Here is a 21954-nt window from a genome sequence, read left to right as displayed (position 1 = left end):
CGTTGTTATGGGTATTTATGAAGTTGAGCGCATAGTTTCTCAACGAAATCAAGGGGGCAAGGCAGAGTATTTTATTCAGTGGAAGAATTATCCTTTAACTGAAAACACATGGGAGCCGTCCGAACACTTCTTATGTTGATGAAATTACATGTAAAGTGATGTTAAAACGACGTTCAGAACATTCTGAGATCTTTTTTTCAACGAAAATCAAAAATGATCTCTTTGAGACCGGCTGAGGATGAAGTATTCTGCTTCGCTTCCTTTAACTCTTTTATCTCTCTGAGATCATTTTTGCCTGAATGAGTAAAGACATGAAACAAACAAGCGACCGCCTTAGACAGGTTTCCGCCTAAGGAAACAGTTATATAATTTATTCACATTTTGATCCGTTTTGATTAATCAAAACATATAAAAGGTTCAGCTAGAGAGCTTCGCCGTTTATTTGAAGATAAAACATTGGGTCGTAGCCTTTCAGTGGAGTGGACATGTGCAAGAAAGCGGGATTGACCGGGGATTCAATGAGCTCTAAAAAGAGCTCCCGATCAACGCGCTGCATTTCTTGCACAGATGACATGCTGAAAATTCGTTTATTGCAACTCGCGCAAAGCGTTACTTTAAATACGATGATTAAGTGATACATTTTATCACCTCTCAATTTCAATGCCTTATAGCGTCGGCGTGTGTCCTATTGTTTGTGGAGGCGGAGCTTGGCATATATTAATATTCTGCCGGGAAATTCAAAAGAGTTTCCGAGGCGAACGAAGGCTGAAGGATCGTTACGAGTGTTCGAAAGTTGGCAGAACGACCACTTCGAAACATTATTTTCCATTAAAACTTGGCATAAAGCTTCCTTTAACAACATACATTCAAAGCCGTATGATAACCGTTAAGAAGGGCACTTTGAAGGAGTAAAATTCTTCCTCCAAATATTTCCTCATATAATATTTTCCCTCAAATGGACCAAATTCAGGAAAAGAAAACCACTAAATCCACTTTTCGTAAGATTTCAAAAAATGTCTCCTTTATTCCATCAATGTCTCATCTACAAAAGCCCTATGATAACCACTACGAAACACAAGTGTGAAGCACGTAAACTCTAAACAAGTATGCGTAGTCGGCCATTTTCTGGTCATTTTCTTTATTGTTTAACCATCGGCAGCCTAATTAATAATTAAATTTCGCGCGCACTCTACATTTAAGTCCTGGATATGTCGCGGCATTCTGCGCGATGGCAAGCTTCCGAGCAGACGTGTGGATATTTTAGGTGGTAAAATGATACAAAATCATTGTATGGGAGACTTAGATGAAACGGATGATATTCAGAATAACATGGACGAGACCTTAACAGAAAGGTGCTTCATTTCATGTGAAAATGGTCGTCAAATATGAGATCGGAGCAGGATCTGTTTCCTCGGGCGTCCGCATGCAATGCAAAGCTGTTTCTTGTCTCGCAGCTTCTTCTGAACTTCTGACAAGAAAGGCATCCTAAACTGTTGCTTTGGGTTCTAATTTTTTTGTTAATTTCTCAGTGAGTTCACTTAAACCTGTATAGACTGTAAAAGAAAACTGTGTAGGATGTTACATGGAAAGAACTAAAAAATAGAGAATCTGGTTCCAAGCAGCAAGTGAATTGAAGAGGAAAGAAAATATGAACTGGGACACTTCTTATGCTAAGCCATTGGCAATAAGAGTTAACTTATCCAAGAGAAACCTGTAGAGCCAAAATGACTTATAGCCAAAACAAAGAGTTCAGTATACTAAGGAAGGTTATGACAAAGGTGATCTCTTATTGTAACCAAACCCCTTGTTTTCTAATAGTATCTGTCTTGAGACACCGTGAAAGCTTTACTGCCTCTAAGTTTGAAATGATAATCAATTCTTTTCTTTATACTTTATGCTTTTAATTTTCATCACAGTAAATCGTATGTAAATAAAGATAGCTTCGACAATTATTTTACATTAAGTTTAAACTGACCTACAAAGAAATATTGTGGAGAAGAGTGTCACAGAGGTTATACTTGTAAACATGAACCTCAAGCCTGATTTCTCCCCAGCTTCATCCATCCCAGGTTCCCTGTTGTTTTTTGCATTGATGACTTTATTTTTGGCTTCAAGAGAATGCATCATGCAAGTGATAAGCGTACTTTTTCCACAAATAACAACAAAAAAAAAAACACGCAAGATTGGGTTTTAAATGTTTAATTGACAGTACATTCACAATAAATAGACAGCTTTACATGGTCACAAAACGGGCCTGCTTGGATGGTCTTGCATAGGTAGTGGAGGATGGTAACCTACGATCAAATAAGACTCCTCTTAATATTCACCAGTTGAAAATTGGAGTTAATGTTGACGTGACCTCCCTTCCCTCTTTGGTTTTTATTTCACTCCTGACTCTTTTCAACACAAAATGTAAACTAAAAGATAAATTTCCTAATGAGATTTAGCACCAGGAACTCAATATGTATTTACCATTAAAAAAACTAATTCTCACAATTAAATGATCCAAATCTATCCACCTTTTAAGTCCCATCCAAGCAGATACAATGCGGTAATGTACATAGAACTAATATCACAATTTATAAAACATTATATAGCTCATTTCCAGTATCAATGTATTGAATTGAGGTCTTCAGATTTTCACATAAAGAATTTTTTTCAGCACCCTCACCTGCACAAAGGAAAAATAAAATTTCTGAAGCATGTCAAACAAACTACAACAAACACTCTGCATAAAGCATTTTGGGATCCTGACATAAACAAAAGTTACAATATTGTTTAGGAATTAAAATAAATCAAACTTCAAATTCCTAAATTGTTGATCCAGTTGTGCCAATTTTGTAAACATCATAAGATCAGCAACAGGAACTCAAGGTGACCAGAGTTTGGAACTCAAGTTTTGTTATATAAGCATACATGATTACAGCTGACAGTGAGGCCCCTTATTTGGTCATAGGTAACAAAGAAAGCCCTCCCCCCAGTGACCCTAGATGAGCTAACTTTCACACCATTTTGTTGAGAAAGCGAAACACAAGTCACCCTCAGCAACATAACCAGGGTAACACGGGTATGCCTCATAACCTTTTTCATCAAAATACTGGCCTACCTGGGTCAACTCATGGTATGAAGAAATCAAAATTAACTCACAAAACCCCACAGTGATCAAATGACTGAAAGGAAGCCAAAGGAAGAAGGATAACTGAGCATTAGAATATGAAAAAAGGCTTAAGTAATCCTGGAGGGACAACTTCATTTCATATAAACACTTGATAAAGTTGCCTCAGAAGGGTCTGATAGTGTTGTCTCCAGTACCCAAGACCATATAAATGGGGCCTTGTACTCTCTTCTCCTTAGAGGTTCCCAATGGGAAATTGAATATACTCTGAACTACCAGCCTAAGGTCAAAGCAGCACAAGAGAGGCCTATGCAGAGGAGAGAGGGCCTTGTATGTCACTATGTTTAAAGAAAAGTCTTACAAGACTAGACTGCAAACCATGGGTAAAATGTAGACTACAGGCTTTTTAAGAATATCATATTCCCATTTTCATATATAGAGAGATCGAGCTAACCATACATTGGCTAATCTGAGCCGTATACTTCAGGTTAACAGGAGAACTAAACTCTCTATAAAGGAAATGGGAATACAATATTCTAAAAAAGTCTGCAGTCTTAATTTTCATCCTCTGTCTGCATTTTAACCACCGTTGTGCAGTAGGTAGGCTTTAAGTCTTATTTAAATAATTAAACTTAAGTTCTTGTTTGTGAAAATTCTAATTTCCGTCATTGTGGATAATATTTCTGTTTGTGAAGGTGAATTAATCAACATGACACGAGCGTGGGACAAAGAAAAAGTCTGAGTCCCCGGCAGGAATCGAACCCATGAACTCCCGAACACCAGGCGGGCGCTCTATCCACTGAGCTACGAGAACTCATGGAGAGCAAGGTCATTTAACTGAGTTCATATATTTCTGTTTGCTAGGCTTGTTGCAGAAAATGTGGAAAGGTTTTAGTTTTCTGAAAGAACACTCCGAGCTCGAGATCGCAGATATTTCTTACTCAAATGGACTGATCAGTTTTACTGCTCATTCATCTTCAATTACAATATTTTTCTATACATATAAACTATTCTGTGACCAAGTTACACGTTTCTTTAGGCTACCGATCACGTAAAAAACGCAATTTTACAGGGCGAACAGTCAAAATTTTGTCCCACATATTTCCACCGCAGAGCGATGACTGTAACACTTTAAATGCACTTTATGCGAGATTTTTCGGTTATAATTAAAATCTACTTACCTCACAAGAAAGAAAAATGATAGTTACTCCTTGAGATCCAAATACAATACCATTTGAATCTGGAATGATCGGAGAAATCTGCCTCAAAAAGTTTTATCATCGAGAGGCGACGACGCCATTTTCGAGAATTTTGTGCATTTGCGCGCTTCTTTCGCCGAGACGTCATAATGGCCATGATCATAGGGTCAGCGTGTTCACCTCTCCGTCCTGAATGAAAGCAATGATCGACAGTCAAAATGGGTATTACCGCTGACCAGCAAAGTTACAAGTGGCCTAGCGAAATGATAACCCGTCCAAGTCCGAAAGGTTTAATGCAAATACACCAAACGCTTAAAAATGTAGCAGCCAACCCCTGACTAACACTGAAAGGCCATGAAGAGAACAGTAATGAACAGCTATTGTAGATGACAAAATTTTGGGTGGATTTTATATCTCGCTTTTCAAAAGCTAAAAAGAACACCCCCGGTGGGACTCGAACCCACAACCTTTGAATTAGAAGTCCAACACGCTAGTCCATTGCGCCACGGGGGCTACTTGGTCTTAGTTGAAGAATAATTATTATATCAAAAGTATTATATCACAGTCACTATCATTTCCCGGACAATGTGGTATATGTATATAAAAGCATATCGAAAAATTCTGGTAATATGTGCTGGGCCTATATTTAATTTCACCCCTAGAAAGGCTTTTTTCAGTTGAGTTTATTGTCATGAGAAGGGACCTTGTTTTATATGCGTTGAGGAATTTTGCGTTACTGAAATATGTAGGTTTGCATCTATGAAAGAGATTTTTGTGACTCTAAAAATATCCACATGTAGATGCGTGCGAGAACTCCATGTCAGTATTCACAGACATATCCACAATCTTCTATCACATCATTGCAGTGTTTGAGCAAGGGTGCTTAGAATTAAGATTTTAACTCGTTCTGTGAACTGTTACATAAAAACTTAGGTTTGCCTAGCTTGTAACCTCCAAATGTCATGATAAAGGGGTTTTAAAAGCTCCTAACCAATAGTTTCCAAGACGTTTCTTTTTTTAAAGTAAGGTCTCATTTTCTTGTTACCTTTACTTCAGTATGATTAAAATAAAAATTGATATTTTTAACTTGCGCAATTGTTGTTTAGTAATCTGTTACATATGAACTATCCTAGCTAGCTACTTCAAGGCTAAGCACGTCGAAAATATGAATTGTCGAAAAGAACCCGAAAGGATGTGAAAACTCCACATGAAATGAAAGCGTCAACAGTCAAAATGGATATTGCCGCTGACCAACATAGTTACCAGTGGTCTAGCGAAATGTTAACCTGTCCAAGTCCGAAAGGATTAATGTAAATATACTAAACGCGTAAAACTGTAACAGCAAACCCGTGGCTAACACTGCAAGGCCATGAAAAGGATAGCGAAGAACAGCTATTGTAGACGACAGACTGTTGGCTGAATTTTACATCTCCCCTTTCAAAAGCTAAAAAGAACACCCCCGGTGGGATTCGAACCCACAACCTTTGAATTAAAAGTCCAACACGCTAGTTTAGTGTGCCATGGGGGCTACTTGGTCTTAGTTGAAGAATTATTATTAATCAAAAGTATTATATCACGGTCATTATCATTTCCTGGACAATGTGTATTTATATAAAAGCATATCGAAAAATTCTGGTAATATGTGCTGGGCCTATCTTTAATTTCACCCCTAAAAAGTTCTTTTTGTTGAGTTTATTGTCATGGGAAGGAGCCTTGTTTTATTTGCCTTAAGGAATTTTCTTGTTACTGAAATATGTCAGTGGGTTTGCATCTACGAAAGAGATTTTTGTGACCCCAAAAATATCTACATGTAGCTGCTGTGCGAGAACACCTTGTCAGTATTCACAGACATATCCACAATCAGGTGGTCACAACTTCTAGCACACTATTACCGTTTTTAACCAATGGTGCTTAATATTAATATTTTAACTCGTTCTGTAAACTGTTACATAAAAACGTAAGCTTACCAAGCTTGTAACCTCTAAATGTCATTAACGGGTTTTCAAAGCTCCTAACGAATACTTTCCAGGACGCCTTTTTTTTGTTAAGTTAGCTTTAAGTCTCTTTTTACGTTTAGTTCAGTAGGATTAAAATAAAAATTGATACTTTTAACTTGTTGTTTAGTAAACTATTGCATATATGAGCTTATCTACCTAGCTACTTCAAACCTAAGCACGTCAAAAAGAAGAATTGTCGAAAAGAATCCGAAAGGCGATGAAAAGTCTACGTGAAATAAAAGGATGGACAGTCAAAATGGGTATTACTGCTGACCAACATAGTTACCAGTGGCATAGCAAAATGTTAACCCGTCCAAGTCCGAAAGCATTAATGCAAATACACCAAACGCGTAAAACTGTAACAGGAAACCCGTGGCTAACACTGAAAGGCCGCCAGGAGAACAGTAAAGAACAGCTATTGTACAGTGTACATGACAAAATTTTGGATGGATTGTATATCTCGCCTTTCAAAAGCTAAAAAGAACACCCCCGGTGGGACTCGAACCCACAACCTTTGAATTAGAAGTCCAACACACTAGTCCATTGCGCCACGGGGGCTACTTGGTCTTAGTTGAAGAATTATTATTAATCAAAAGTATTATATCACGGTCATTATCATTTCCCGGACAATGTGCTTTATAAAAGCATATCGCAAAATTCTGGTAATACTGGTAACAATGTGCTGGGCCTAACTTTAATTTCACTCCTAAAAAGGCTTTTTTGTTGAGTTTACTGTCATGGGAAGGGGCCTTGTTTTATTTGCCTTAAGGAATTTTGCGTTGCTGAAATATGTAGGTTTGCATCTATGAAAGAGATATTTGTGACCCTAAAAATATCTACATGTAGCTACATGCGAGAACACCATGTCAGTATTCACAGACATATACACAATCAGGTGGTCACAACTTCTATCTCATCATTACAGTTTTTAACCAATGGTACTTAAAATAAATATTTTAACTCGTTCAGAAAACTTTTACATAAAAACTTAATGACGTTCGCGCTAATTGCTTCTGCGCATCCTTACTACGCACGCAAATTCACACGCCACGTCATGCATAAGAGCGCGCGCTAAGTAAGAAAATGAACAATGAGAGGGCAGAGGGCCATTGCTCTAGGTTTGCCTGGAATTGACGATTTTGGGCGTTCGGTGACACCTAGTTTTCTCTTGATGGATCATTTTCTCTACCTATTTTCTACATTTCGCGAAAAAATTAAGAAAATCTATCGACTAGAAGTTTGAATAGTTTCCAAAATGCACCATTGAATTCTGTTTGTTTTAGCTCTTCGTTTATCTGTGCGACAGTTTCAAATGGCTCTTGAAGGGTTAAGTTTTGTGAAAATGTTGGTAACGTTTGGAGTTATTTACGCAACAGACCCACTTCTACAAAATATCACTAAGATCGTTTGCCTCATCTTCGATATTTTTAGCTATAAACCCTTGTAGACCATGCTGAATTACGTTTTCTAATTTTTCAAAGTCAGGGTAGTTTTCCACGCGATTCAGCTCTGAAACGAAGTCGGTGACCCCCAAGTTTTTGTTTGTTTGTTGTTTGTATTTCTGACACAAGTAACTCATTATCTGACTGCAGTAAAAATTTTAAAAAAATCTATCCACTATAAAATGTTTGCGCGAACGTACTTAAGCTTATCAAGCTTGTAAACTCCAAATGTCATTGTAATGAGGTTTTAGAAGCTCCCAACCAATAGTTTCCATGACGTTTTTTATTCCTTTAAAGTTAGCTTTAAATTTTGTTTTACGTTAAAGTTCAGTTATTATATAAATTGATATTTTTAACTTGCTGTTCACGAAACTGTTACATGTGAACTTACCTAGCTAGCTACTTCAAAGCCAAGCACGTCGAAAAGGTGAATTGTCGAAAAGAACCCGAAAGGCTGAAAGGTTCACGTCAAATGAAAGTACTGGGCCGGGTTGTTCAAAGCCTGATTACGCTAACCCAGGATTAGCGATAATTTTGATTTCAGCTTTGTAGCTTTTCCGTAAGGTTTTCTGTTTATATTATTTGTCCTTCAGTTTTGAGCTTGCGTAATCTCGAACCACACAAAATGTAAGCAGTGAAAAACATTGTTACACAACAAAAATTGATAGTTCGGTTAACTTTTAATCCTGGGTTAGCGTTAACCAGCTTTCGAACAACCCGGCCCTGATCGACAGTCATAATGGGTACTACCGCTGACCAACATAGGTATCAGTGGCCTGGCGAAATGTTAACCCGTCCAAGTCCGAAAATACACTAAACAGGTAAAACTGTAACAACAAACCCGTGGCTAACACTGTAAGGCCATGAAGAGAACAGTGAAAAACAGCTATTGTAGATGACAAAATTTTGGATGGATTTTTATATCTACACTTTCAAACGTTAAAAAGAACACCCCCGGTGGGATTCGAACCCACAACCTTTGAATTAGAAGTCCAACACGCTAGTCCATTGCGCCACGGGGGCTATTTACTCTTAGTTGAAAAAATTATTGTTATATCAAAAGAATTACATCACGGTCATTATCATTTCCTAAACAATGTGCTATATATAAGCATATGGCAAAATGGTAATATGTGCTGGGCCTATCTTTAATTTCACCCCTAAAAAGGCTTTTTTTGTTGAGTTGATTTTCATGGGAAGGGGCCTTCTTTTATTTGTTTCAAAGAATTTTGCGTTACTGAAATATCTAGGTTTGCATCTATGAATGAGATTGCTCTGACCCCAAAAATATTTATATGTAACTGCGTGCGATCAGAACACCAGGTCAGTATTCACAGATATATCCACAATAAAGTGGTCACAACTTCTATCACATCACTATCACTAAACTGTTACATATAAACTTACCTAATTGTAGTTAGCTACGTCAACGCCAAGCACGTCGAAAAGATGAATTGTCGATAAGAACCCGAAAGGCTGAAAAGACCACGTGAAATGAAAGCATCGACAGTCAAAATGGGTATTGCCGCTGACCAACATAGGTACTAGTGCCCTAGAAAAATGTTAACCCGTCCAAGTCCGAAAGCATTGAACGCGTAAAACTGTAACAGCAAACCCTTGGCTAATACCGCAAGGCCATGAAGAGAACAGTGAAGAAAAGGTACTGTAAATGACAAAATTTTGGGTGGATTTTATATCTCGCTTTTCAAAAGCTAAAAAGAACACCCCCGGTGGGACTCGAACCCACAACCTTTGAATTAGAAGTCCAACACGCTAGTCCATTGCGCCACGGGGGCTACTTGGTCCTAGTTGAAGAATTATTATTATATCAAAAATATTATGTCACAGTCATTATCATTTCCTGGACGATGTGCTACATGTATATAAAAGCATATCGAAAAATTCTGGTAATATGTGCTGGATCTATCTTTAATTTCTCCCATAAAAGGCTTTTTTTGTTAAGGTTATTGTCATGGGAAGGGGCCTTGTTTCATTTGCCTTAAGTAATCTTGCGTTACTGAAATATTTAGGTTTCCATCTATAAAAGAGATTTTTGTGACCCCAAAAATATCTACATGTAGCTGCTGTGTCAGTATTCACAGACATATCCACGATCAGGTGGTCATAATTTCTATCACCTCATTACAGTTTTTAACCAACGGTGCTTTAAAATAATATTTTAACTTGTTCTGTAAACTGTTACATAAAAACGTAAGCTTACCAACCTTGTAACCTCCAAATGTCATTATAAAGGGGTTGTAAAAGCTCCTAACCAATAGTTTCCTGGACGTTTTTTTTTTGTTTTAAAGTTACATTTAATTTCCATTGACGTTTAGTTCAGTATGATTTTTAACTTGCTGTTCAGTAAACGTTTACATATAAACTTACCTGACTAGACTAACTTACCTAGATAAACTTACCTAGCTACTTCGAACCTAAGCACGTCGAAACGATAAATTGTAGAAAGGAGACCGAAAGGCTGAAAAGTACACGTGACATAAAAGCATCGACAGTTAAAATGGGCATTACCTACATAGTTGTCATACGGACAGAAAAGGCAAATCCACTAAACGTGTACAACTGTAACAGCAAACCTGTTGCTAACACTGAAAGGCCATGAAAAGAACAGTGAAGAACAGCTATTGTAGATGACAAAATTTTGGCTGGATTGTATATCTCTCCTTTAATTCAAAAGCTAAAAAGTACACCCCCGGTGGGATTCGAACCCACAACCTTTGAATTAGAAGTCCAACACGCTAGTCCATTGCGCCACGGGGGCTACTTGGTCTTAGTTGAAGAATTATTATTATATCAAAAGTATTATATCACGGTCACTATCATTTCCCGGACAATGTGCTATATGAAAGCATATGGCAAAATTCTAGTAATATGTGCTGGGCCTCTCTTTAATTTCACTCCTAAAAAGGCTTTTTTGTTGAGTGTATTGTCATGGGAAAGGGCTGTGTTTTTATTTGCGTTCAGGAATTTTTACGTTGCTGAAATATGTAGGTTTGCATCTATGAAAGAGATTTTTGTGACCCCAAAAATATCTACATGTGGCTGCGTGCGAGAATAACATATCAGTATTCACAGACACATACACAATCAGGTGGTCACAACTTCTATCACATCATTACAATTTTTAACCAATGCTACTTAAAATTAATATTTTAACTCGTTCTGTGAACTGTTACATAAAACTTAAGCTTACCAAGCTTGTAACCTCTAAATGCCATCATGAAGGGGTTTTTAAATCTCCTTACCAATAGTTTGCAAGACTTGTTTTTAAAGTTAGGTTTAATTTTCTTTTTACGTTTAGTTGAGTATGATTAAAATAAAAATTGATAATTTTAACTTCCTGTTCAGTAAACTGTTACATATAATACTTACTTAGCTAGCTACTTCAAAGCCAAGCACGTCGGAAAGATGAATTGTTGAAAAGAGCCCACAGGGCTGAAAAGTCCACGTGAAATGAAAGCATCAACAGTCAAAATGGGCATTACCCCTGACCAACATAGTTGCCAGTGGCCTAGCAAAATGTTAACCCGTCCAAGTCCGAAAGCATTAATAAAAATACCCTACACGCGAAAAACTGTAACACCATACCCGTGGCTAACACTGAAAGGCCACGAGGAGAACAGTGAACAACAGCTATTGCAGACGACAAAATTTTTGTTGGATTGCATATCTCGCCTTTCGAAAGCTAAAAAGAACACCCCCAGTGGGACTCGAACCCACAACCTTTGAATTAGAAGTCCAACACGCTAGTCCATTGCGCCACGGGGGCTATTTCCTCTTAGTTATAGAATAGTTATTATATCAACAGTATTATATCACGGTCATTATCACTTCCTGGACAATGTGCTCTATAAAACCATATCGCAAAATTCTGGTAATATGTGCTGGGCCTATCTTTAATTTCACTCCTGAAAAGGCTTTTTTGTTGAGTTTATTGTGATGGGAAGGGGCCTTGTTTTATTTGCCTTAAGTAATTTTGCGTTACTGAAATATGTAGGTTTCCATCTATGAAAGAAATTTTTGTGACCCCAAAAAATATATACATGTAGCTGCGTGCGATCAAAACACCATGTCAGTACTCACAGACATATCCACAATCAGGTGGTCACAACTTTTATCACTTCATTACAATTTTTAACCAAGGGTACTTAAAATTAATATTTTAACTCTTTTTGAAAACTGTTACATAAAAACTTAAGCTTACCTAGCGCTTATGTCTTGTAACCTCCAAATGTCATTATAAAGGGGTTTTAAAAGCTCCTAACCAATAGTTTACAAGACGTTTTTTCTTTTTTAAGTTAGCTTTATTATTATTATTATTATTATTATTATTATTATTATTATTATTTTACGTTTCGTTCAGTATGATTAAAATAAAAATTGATACGTTTATTTTGTTGTTCAGTGAACGGTTTTATATAAACTTACCTAGCTAGCTACTTCAAAGCTGAGCACGTCGAAAATATGAATTGTCGATAAGAACCCGAAAGGCAACGAAAACTCCACATGAAATGAAAGCATCGATAGTCAAAATGGGTATGGCCACTGACCAATATATTTACCAGTGGCCTAGCGAAATGTTAACCCGTCCAAGTCCGAAAGCATTAATTGAAATATACACTAAATACGTAAAACTGTAACAGAAAACACGTGGCTAACACTGAAAGGTAATGAGGAGAACAGTGTAGATGACAAAATTTTGGCTGGATTGTATATTTCCCCTTTCAAAGGCTGAAAAGAACACCCCCGGTAGGACGCGAACCCACAACCTTTGAATCAGACGTCCAACACGCTAATGCAATGCGCCACGGGGGCTACTTGGTCTTAGTTGAAGAATGATTATTATATCAAAAGTATTGCATCACGGTCATTATCATTTCCTAAACAATGTGCTATATAAAAGCACATGGCAAAATTCTGGTAATATGTGCTGGGCCTATCTTTAATTTCACCCCAAAAAAGGCTCTTTTTTGTTGAGTTTATTGTCATGGGAAGGAGCCTTGTTTTATCTGCCTTAAGGAATTTTTTGTTACTGAAATATGTCAGTGGGTTTGCATCTACAAAAGAGATTTTTGTGACCCAAAAAATATCTACATGTAACTACTTTGCGAGAACACCATGTCAGTATTCACAGACGTACCCACAATCAGGTGGTCACAACTTCTAGCACATTGTTACAGTTTTTAACCAATGGTACTTATAATTAATATTTTAACTCGTTCGGTAAATTGTTACAGAAAAACCTAGGCTTTCTTAGCTTATAACCTCCAAATGGCATTATAAAGGGGTTTTAAAAGCTCCTAACCAATAGTTTCCAAGACGTTTTTTTTTTTAAAGTTGGTTTTAATTTTCTTGTTACGTTTAGTTCAGTATGATTAAAATAAAAAATTTACATTTTAACTTGCTGTTCATTAAACTGTTACATATGAACTTACCTAGGTAGCTACTTCAAAGCTAAGCACGTCGAAAAGATGAATTGTCGAAAAGAACCCGAAAGGTTGAAAAGTCCACGTGAAATGAAAGCGTCGACAGTCAAAATGGATATTGCTGCTGACCAACATAGTTACCTGTGACCTAGCAAAATGTTAACATGTCCAAGTCCGAAAGCATTAATGCAAATACACTAAACGCGTAAAACTGTAACAGCAAACCCTTGGCTAACACTGCAAGGCCATGAAAAGAATAGCGAAGAACAGCTATTGTAGATGACAAAATTTTGGCTGGATTTTATATCTCGCCTTTTAAAAGCTAAAAAGAATACCCCCGGTGGGACTTGAACCCACAACCTTTGAATTAGAAGTCCAACACGCTAGTCCATTGCGCCACGGGGGCTATTTGCTCTAAGTTGAAGATTGATTGTTATATCAAAAGTATTACATCACGGTCATTATCATTTCCTAAACAATGTGCTATAAGCATATCGCAAAATTCTGGTAATATGTGCTGGGCCTATATTTAATTTCACCCCTAAAAAGGCTTTTTTGTTCAGTTTATTGTCATGGGAAGGAGCCTTGTTTTATTTGCCTTAAGGAGTTTTTTGTCACTGAAATATGTCAGTGGGTTTGCATCTATGAAAGTGATTTTTGTGACCCAAAAAATATCTACATGTAGCTGCTGTGCGAGAACACCATGTCAGTATTCACAGACATATCCACAATCAGGTGGTCACAACTTCTATTACATCATTACAGTTTTTAACCAATGGTACTCATAACTAATATTTTAACTCGTTCAGTAAACTGTTACAGAAAAACTTACGCTTGCTTAGCTTGTAACGTCCAAATGTCATTGCAAAGGGGTTTTAAAAGCTCCTAACCAGTAGTTTCCAAGACGTCTTTTTTAAAGTTAGGTTTAATTTTCTTGTTACGTTTAGTTCAGTATGATTAAAATAAAAATTGACGTTTTAACTTGTTGTTCATTAAACCGTTACATATGAACTTACCTAGCTAGCTAATTCAAAGCTAAGCGCGTCGAAAAGATGAATTGTCGAAAAGAACCCGAAAGGTGGAAAAGTCCACGTGAAATGAAAACATCGACAGTCAAAATGGGTATTGCCGCTAACCAACGTAGTTATCAGTGGCCTAGCGAAATGTTAACCCGTCCATAACGGACTGAAATTCCGAAAACATTAATGCAAATACACTAACCGCGCAAAGCTGTAACAGCAAACCCGTGGCTAACACTGCAAGGCCATGAAGAGAGCAGTGAAGAACAGCTATTCTAGATGACAAAATTTTGGCTGGATTTTACATCTCCCCTATTAAAGGCTAAAAAATACCCCCGGTGGGACTCGAACCCACAACCTTTGAATTAGAAGTCCAACAAGCTAGTCCATTGCGCCACGGGGGCTACTTGGTCTTCGTGGAAGAATAATTAATATATCAAAAGTATTATATCACAGTCACTATCATTTCCTGGACAATGTGCTATATGTATATAAAAGCATATCGCAAAATTCTGGTAATATGTGCTGGGCCTATCTTTAATTTTACCTCTAAAAAGGCTTTTTTCAGTTGAGTTTATTGTCATGGGAAGGGACCTTGTTTTATTTGCGTTGAGGAATTCTGCGCTATTGAAATATTTAGGTTTGCATCTATGAACGAGATTTTTGTGACTCCAAAAATATCTACATGTAGATGCGTTCGAGAACTCCATGTCAGTATTCACAGACATATCCACAATCTCCTATTACATCATTACAGTGTTTAAGCAAGGGTATTTAAATTAAGATTTTAACTCGTTATGTAAACTTTTACATAAAACCTTAAGCTTACCTAGCTTGTCACCTCCAAAAAAGCTCCTAACCAATAGCTTCCAAGACGTTTCTTTTTTTAAAGTAAGGTTTAATTTTCTTGTTACGTTTACTTCAGTATGATTAAAATAAAAACTGATATTTTTAACTTGCGCAATTGCTGTTCAGTAAACTGTTGCATATGATTTTTCCTAGTTAGCTACTTCAAAGCTAAGCATGTCAAAACTATGTATTGTCGAAAAGAACCCGAAAGGATGTGAAAAGTCCACGTGAAATGAAAGCATCGACAATCAAAATGGATATTGCCGCTGACCAACATAGTTAACAGTGGCCATGCAAAATGTTAAGCCGTCCAAGTCCCAAAGCATTAAAGCAAATACACTAAACGAGTAAAACTGTAGCAGCAAACCCTTGACTAACTCTGAAAGGCCATGAAGAAAACAGTGAAGAACAGCTATTGTAGATGACAAAATTTTGGCTGGATTGTATATCTCTCCTTTAATTCAAAAGCTAAAAAGTACACCCCCGGTGGGATTCGAACCCACAACCTTTGAATTAGAAGTCCAACACGCTAGTCCATTGCGCCACGGGGGCTACTTGGTCTTAGTTGAAGAATTATTATTATATCAAAAGTATTATATTACGGTCATTATTATTTCCTGGCCAATGTGCTATATAAAAGCATATCGCAAGATTCTGGTAATATGTGCTGGCCTATATTTAATTTCACCCCTAAAAAGGCTTTTTTGTTGAGTGTATTGTCATGGGAAAGGGCTTTGTTTTTATTTTCCCTAGGGAATTTTGCGTTACTGAAATATGTAGGTTTGCATCTATGCATGACAGAGATTTTTGTGACCCCAAGAATATCTACATTTAGCTGCGTCTGAGAACGTCATATTTTAAAATGCTTTTGAGTGTGGCTATGTTAATAAATATGCAAGTGATAAATTCGTTTTAAACTAACTTTTTTTTTCTGAGCATACTGTAGCGGCATAAAAGTATAATTGCAGGGTACGATTCCCATATACCTTATTCCAAAATGGCCGCCATTTTAGTGTTCTTTTGTTTGCCTTCAAATTACCCCTTGCTGCCTCGTTCTTAAACTCGAAATTTAAAAGTTTATTTTCCCTTGAACGAGGCAACAAGGGCTAATTTGCAAACAAACAAAAGAACACTAAAATTGCGTCCATTTTGGAATAAGGTGTATTAAGTGCCAGCCGCCGGCTAAAGAACCGGCTACTTCGATATTTGATCCACCTTCGCACTTTTCGTTAAATAATAGTGAGTCATAAATAAGTAAGTTTTCGAGTAAGTTGTAAAGCGTAATTAGGGGAAAACACAGGATTTTTGGAACGTGACTGAATGTTGACTTTCCTGGTCTCGGGACAGTCAAGGCTGTAGCTAGAGAGAGGGAATGGGGTGAGGATGTAGTGTACGTTTTCAATTACACTAGCGCTGTAGGATGAAAGTCTTTGTAATCCCTTCATGTTCTTGGCGTCTTGACTTCTTTCAATTTTTTTTGTTTCGAGGAAAAACCTTCACCATTTTCAAAGAGAATGCGTAAAATAACATTTCAGAACCTCTCAATTTCAAAATTTTCTAGTGGAGCACATCCCAGGAGCATATCCCAAGACCTTCCCAGCTGTCTGCTTCATGAAACTAGCTCCTTACTCACTAGATAAATGAGAACCCTGTAGTGTACAAAACAAGCCCTACAATCGACAGTAAATCTTTCTTCATGCCTTAATACGATGTAAATAAGTTAGGAATCAACCCTAAGGTTAAACTTTCAAACTAGGAAATTAGACTGCAGAGCACAGATCGATGAATTCTTCAACAATATTTCTTGAAAATTTATGAAGCGCAAATGTTGATTCTTTGCAGATCGTCCACAGCTGAACAGCCAGGAATGGATCACGTGATGGCAAATGCACCATCTAACCCCACCCTCGCCCCCAGGCGGTACCTGCACCCACCCAAATCAGCGGCTCACAGCACCGTCTCGAAAAGCAGCCGCAGGTCAAGAAAGCTGAAGAGTCCTCGTCCATATTCACCCGTGTATTCCAATATCAACTACAATGACGTCGCGGACAGGTAGGAAAAATGTAAATACGATATACAGTGTAGTATAACAAAATGGATTTGCCTGCATGAACGATTATGTCAGAAAAAGACTGTGGTTATGTCAGAGGCAGAACAATGTCTGCTCTGAGCAATTCAGTGTCCTTCCGACCTAAATATCGGGGACACATTTAAATAATTACAAGATGATAGCAAAACCAAAATTTGTTAAATCCAGTAGGAGATCTGAACCAATAGAAGGATTTATTGTACGGGGTACGATTTCCGTCTGTTGTTGGATAGTTTACGCTTTATATACTAATAATAGAAAATAATAACCTAAAAATATCAATTAATGGACTTTTTTTAAATTATGGATCTAACTTGTAAACACAAACTCAACTGCTGACCTTTTTTTTAACCAAAGAAACGTACTTTTTGTTTTTGATGCAAATTGAACTCGAATCAGGGTATAAGTATCGTAAAACATGCTACCTTTTTGGGTCAGCTACGTTGTTGAAGCGTGTCTCTTTCGTGCCTTTAAAGTGCACCTAACCCCAAAAGTTTTTTTCCGCTAAAACGAATCTAGACTTGATTTGAAGCATTTGGGCGAAAAAATTTTTGAATTTGGTTGAATCCTCGATTTTCTATGCCCTTTCAAAGTCGCACTTGAAGGTTTCACGACCGCGTTTTAGGGAGTCTGGGGCGGCGGTACCTGATGACGTCTACCCAGGAACCAAACACAATAGCGCCTCAGTCAACTCTCTGTATTTGCTCGAGAAAATGGAATACAAAACTAATCGTTCCGATGTATTTTGGGACTAAAACGTCCAAGTTTTGTCTCAGAATCATTTCTTTTTCGTCACTGGAGTCAGAGTTAAGTTTCGATTCGGAAGACTCCGAAATAAACTTCGATCGAGCACGTTCGACAACTGTGAACTCACTGCTTAGAGCTTTGAGAGCAATTTACAATATTTCAAGCGACGAAGGGGAAGACTTCTTTGCGGACGAGCTGCTTGTATATTAGGAATGGAAAGCTAGATACGAAGTGGAGGGCAGGCAAACGAAACGCAGGAAAGAAAACTCAAGCATTGCTTTGGATGGTAATTTCGTCAACTAAACATAAGATTCTCACGCGTGTTTATAGCCCGTTTACATTTGTCCTTAGCGAGAATGTATTGTGTCAAGGTGTGATTGTTCTGTTAAATCCAGTTTGTGTTTTACTTTCAGTTGGATGCTTCATGTTTATAAGAGCGACGTACGTGTTGCAGTTTTCGAGACTTGATGACCTCCAAAACATTGGCTTCGATCGATTGAAAATCGTATTGTTTAGACCTGTATTTTTGAAGTTGCGGGAAGCAAGGCGGAAGGAAACATTTCATACAATTACCGATTTCACATTGTCACACGTTTTAAGTCGTAACTCCAAATAACCAATGTAAATTGTTCTCAAAGTTTACAGTGAAATTCGTCGGATAAGCGAAAAGGATGTGTTCCCTAAGCGGTCCGCAGATAATGTTACGCGGTCATATTTTCGACGCTATTGCACAGAATCTTTGTCGCACTGCTGATTTCCAAACCTTCTAAAAACTCTGTGAGTCTAACAATTTTGTTATCATGTAATTCTAAAGGATTAATCTTCGATTTTCATCTAAATCGAAAGAGAAATAAGTGTTGGTTAGCGGCGTACAGTTGCGATCTTTTTACATATCAGTATAACGCTTGATCATGATCGGATCACACAACTTTGCCGGTTATGTTATAAATACTGCGGGATTGGAAGATATAGGTTGTCGGTAGTATTTCTACAAATTGCTGGTTAGCTTTAAGCAGAAAATTTATGAAAATAGCGTTCGAAAGTCTGCGGAACAAGGTCCAGTGAGAGTTCTTCAATGGTTCTCACAGATTCAGTTCGCTTGTTTCGGTTCGACAAAATCAACCATCGTTTAAGTCTTTATTGCACCATTAGCCGATCATCGTCAGTAAATTGTACAGTATATCTTTTTTGGATCTGGGATATTGCTGCAGCAGTCGATAGCACTTCTGGAAGGCATTTCTGCGCACTTTTCGAATGTGTATTGCACCGTCCTAAAGGAAATGAGAGGACGTGAGATATCCAACCTTCCTGGGTAGACGTCACAAGAGCCGCTGGACCCATTCTCCTCAAACTCGGTCGTGAAACAAAATGGCGGTGTTTTGGAGCTATTTTCGAGATTTCGTCGGGGCACAGAAAATCGAAGATTTAACGGAATCCAAAATTTTTTTCGCAGAACCATTTCAAATAACAAGTAGATTCGTTTTAGCGAAAAAAATTTTGGGGGGTTAGGTGCAGTAACAAGTCTTTGTCATGTTGCGTGGTCTAAGAAGTTACAGACTGAACCATAATCTGTGACACAATAGCTGTTATTACAGTTTTCAGCGGTTTGACATAAAAACGAGGCAAAAGGGTCATTTTTGCTTTGTATTGACCCGTTCGCCTCGTTTGTATGCCTTTTTAAACAAAAGAATATTGGAACGGAGACTCGACTGTAATTACAGCTATTGAAACTAATCTACAAAGTTGCTCACACGTAGCTAATCACATTCAGCAGGGACTCTCGATCTTTGCAACCAGGAAGCTGTGTGTTTTAAGACGAGATGTGGTCGAGATTGTGCACTCGTGTAAGAACTCTACTAATGTTTTATTGTCCTTCCACAGGAAAAATGTATTTCGCCAGCTATGCGCGTTGAACTGGATATTAGAAGGAATGTCTCAGGATCAACAGCCACCGGTTATGCCGCCAATCACGAGCTGCTGGAAATTAAAGTGAGTGCTGATCAATGAATACTCGAGCATAACCCGATGAATACCCGACCATAACCCGAGAATATCCCGAAAATGTTTCATCAAATAGACGAGCAGACTGTAATGAATACCCGAAATGTCTAGTAAACGAAGAATTCCCCTAACAGTTTTTGATAAAAGCCCGAGTACCCGACGAATAGACGAGCATGCGGACCAATCACGAGTTAACACTTCTGGTCACACTCTGGCCATAAAATACCTACAAGGGTACCGTCCCAGTGTTGCTAACAGCCATAAATCCTTTCAGACAATTCTTGGAAAAACCCCCTTCATTTTTGATGTAAATAGGTCTTGTGAAAGTATAACATTTTTTAACAGTCCGTGAGACGGCAAGAAAAAAAGGTCAAACAGCTATCTAAGCCCTTCATGGACTTAGTATGTCGTATTTCCCCTTTGAGGTTTTAAACACTCAAAAGTGTTCATATCTATTTTTAGGGACTTAAACGAAGACCCAAGAACAATCCGTAAAAGAGTAGAAAAGGACAGGGCTACTGATAAAGATTGGGTCACATTTAAACAGAATCCTGCACGATTTACACAGGTAGGCTTTGACCAGCTTCGAGGATCTGCTTCAGTGTGATTACCCTTAAACTATCTTTGTATTGACACTGTACATACACTTGATGTACTTCCAACTTCTCAAAAGTTGCATTAAAAGAATTGTGCGATAAACTGTAGGGAGAATTTTTCATTTCGAGAACAGTTGAAACTAGAAGGTTTGCAGCTAGTTAGCAAAGATATATCGATTCAGTGACGTAAAATTTAAGACGTATCGTTTGGTGCTGTGAAGCTCAGCGATGGTTGATCAATCTGAGTGATCCTGTTAGTACTTTCTTGTTTGGGTTTTAAAACAATTAAAGCCTTCCCGCAGGGTAGATCAGAGTCAAACTTAACAATGAAACACAGTGACCAATAAGTGACGAGAAACTGAAGACGAGTCTTATAGCCAATACCATCCCGGCTAAACTGCCCAATATACATGAGCCCTTGACGGTACCGACGAACCAGACTTTTAACTCCATCGAATAACAAACACTTGACTTGACTTGACTCTGAAGATGACTTTCGTTCAGGCTGTCGAAACCTTAGTAACCATTAGCAGTTCTTCTCAGAACCACTCTAGCCCAGTCGCCCCCTCTAGAAAAACTACCCAAACATTTTCAACCTTTACAACTACCCTTCGCTCGCTCATTCCTTTCATTCGACCCGAAAAATTCCCGTGCAGAGGAAGCTCGAAAGCCATCCGAGTAGTTCCCTTTGTAGTTGTTGTTGGGCTTTAAATTACTTTCGCTCGCAGTTTGTGACAACATATCAGTATAGAAATTTTTGTACCGATTTCCACTGGATTGCGCTCTAGCTCGGGTAGAGTTAAGCAGGCAAAGAGATCTTTATTTACTCAAGTTATCTTCTTGTTTTCGTTTTCAAGCGCGGGACTCGAAGAGGAACAAGACGTATTTCTATTCACCCGAACTTCATTCAGCGCTTTTCCACCACTGGCAGCGGTGGCCAGACCCCAACTGTAGGACCCAATGTTCTTCGTGTTCCCTCGGATTCTCGGCCGCGGAGTGGCACTAGTAACACTGCAGAGACTGTGGCATCGACGAGGACAGAGATACAAACCGAGCATGCGCATGCTGACCAAGTGATTCCTCAAGAAGACAGTGTCAGCCAAACTCAAGGAAACTCTCCTCGTGATGGTAAGCCTAGAAAAGATGTAATAAGGCAAGAGAACTTCATACGCACAATATCACTTGCGAACGGTTTGTGAATCTTAAACAAAAGAAGTTGACGTGTAGTTCGCTTTAAAATTAACAAACTGGGAAGTTATCGGCAAATAGATTTTCTATGCACATTTAAATGAACTTAAGCGTTAAAGAATGATATGGTTAATGACAGAACTGCAACCAACTGGGTCGAAAAGAAAATGTTTCGGACTTTATGTTACACTCTCAGTAAACCAAGTCGCAAGTTTCTAACTTGTGTGGAATTGTGACTTCGCTTCGCCTGGGGTTTTGCGTTTACTCG

The 21954-nt window shown here is 38.0% G+C and overlaps 1 protein-coding gene and 9 non-coding genes across 11 annotated transcripts in view; 1 reads left to right on the top strand and 9 right to left on the bottom strand.

Moving 5' to 3' along the window:
* LOC145495827 (uncharacterized) overlaps positions 1 to 21954 on the top strand; it is a 43991-nt gene that overhangs the window by 16020 nt on the left and 6017 nt on the right. For both annotated transcript variants that reach the window (XM_081475413.1, XM_081475412.1), the window contains exons 9-12: positions 16908 to 17117; positions 19783 to 19890; positions 20365 to 20470; positions 21356 to 21626. In XM_081475413.1, the coding sequence (XP_081331539.1) occupies positions 16908 to 17117; positions 19783 to 19890; positions 20365 to 20470; positions 21356 to 21626 (695 nt within the window). The remainder of the gene's footprint in view (positions 1 to 16907; positions 17118 to 19782; positions 19891 to 20364; positions 20471 to 21355; positions 21627 to 21954) is intronic.
* On the bottom strand, positions 4754 to 4827 carry Trnar-ucu (transfer RNA arginine (anticodon UCU)). Its single transcript has one exon. It is a non-coding gene; the product is annotated as a tRNA-Arg (tRNA).
* On the bottom strand, positions 6796 to 6869 carry Trnar-ucu (transfer RNA arginine (anticodon UCU)). The gene has a single exon. It is a non-coding gene; the product is annotated as a tRNA-Arg (tRNA).
* Trnar-ucu (transfer RNA arginine (anticodon UCU)) lies at positions 8703 to 8776 on the bottom strand. Its single transcript has one exon. It is a non-coding gene; the product is annotated as a tRNA-Arg (tRNA).
* Positions 9476 to 9549, bottom strand: Trnar-ucu (transfer RNA arginine (anticodon UCU)). The gene has a single exon. It is a non-coding gene; the product is annotated as a tRNA-Arg (tRNA).
* On the bottom strand, positions 10459 to 10532 carry Trnar-ucu (transfer RNA arginine (anticodon UCU)). The gene has a single exon. It is a non-coding gene; the product is annotated as a tRNA-Arg (tRNA).
* On the bottom strand, positions 11467 to 11540 carry Trnar-ucu (transfer RNA arginine (anticodon UCU)). Its single transcript has one exon. It is a non-coding gene; the product is annotated as a tRNA-Arg (tRNA).
* On the bottom strand, positions 13530 to 13603 carry Trnar-ucu (transfer RNA arginine (anticodon UCU)). Its single transcript has one exon. It is a non-coding gene; the product is annotated as a tRNA-Arg (tRNA).
* On the bottom strand, positions 14547 to 14620 carry Trnar-ucu (transfer RNA arginine (anticodon UCU)). The gene has a single exon. It is a non-coding gene; the product is annotated as a tRNA-Arg (tRNA).
* On the bottom strand, positions 15544 to 15617 carry Trnar-ucu (transfer RNA arginine (anticodon UCU)). Its single transcript has one exon. It is a non-coding gene; the product is annotated as a tRNA-Arg (tRNA).

This window comes from Orbicella franksi, chromosome 8, assembly GCF_964199315.1.
Source record: "Orbicella franksi chromosome 8, jaOrbFran1.1, whole genome shotgun sequence".
NCBI classification, from domain to species: Eukaryota; Metazoa; Cnidaria; class Anthozoa; order Scleractinia; family Merulinidae; genus Orbicella; species Orbicella franksi.
The sequence above is the reverse complement of the archived record's forward strand: the minus strand, read 5'-3'. Positions and strand labels throughout refer to the sequence as shown.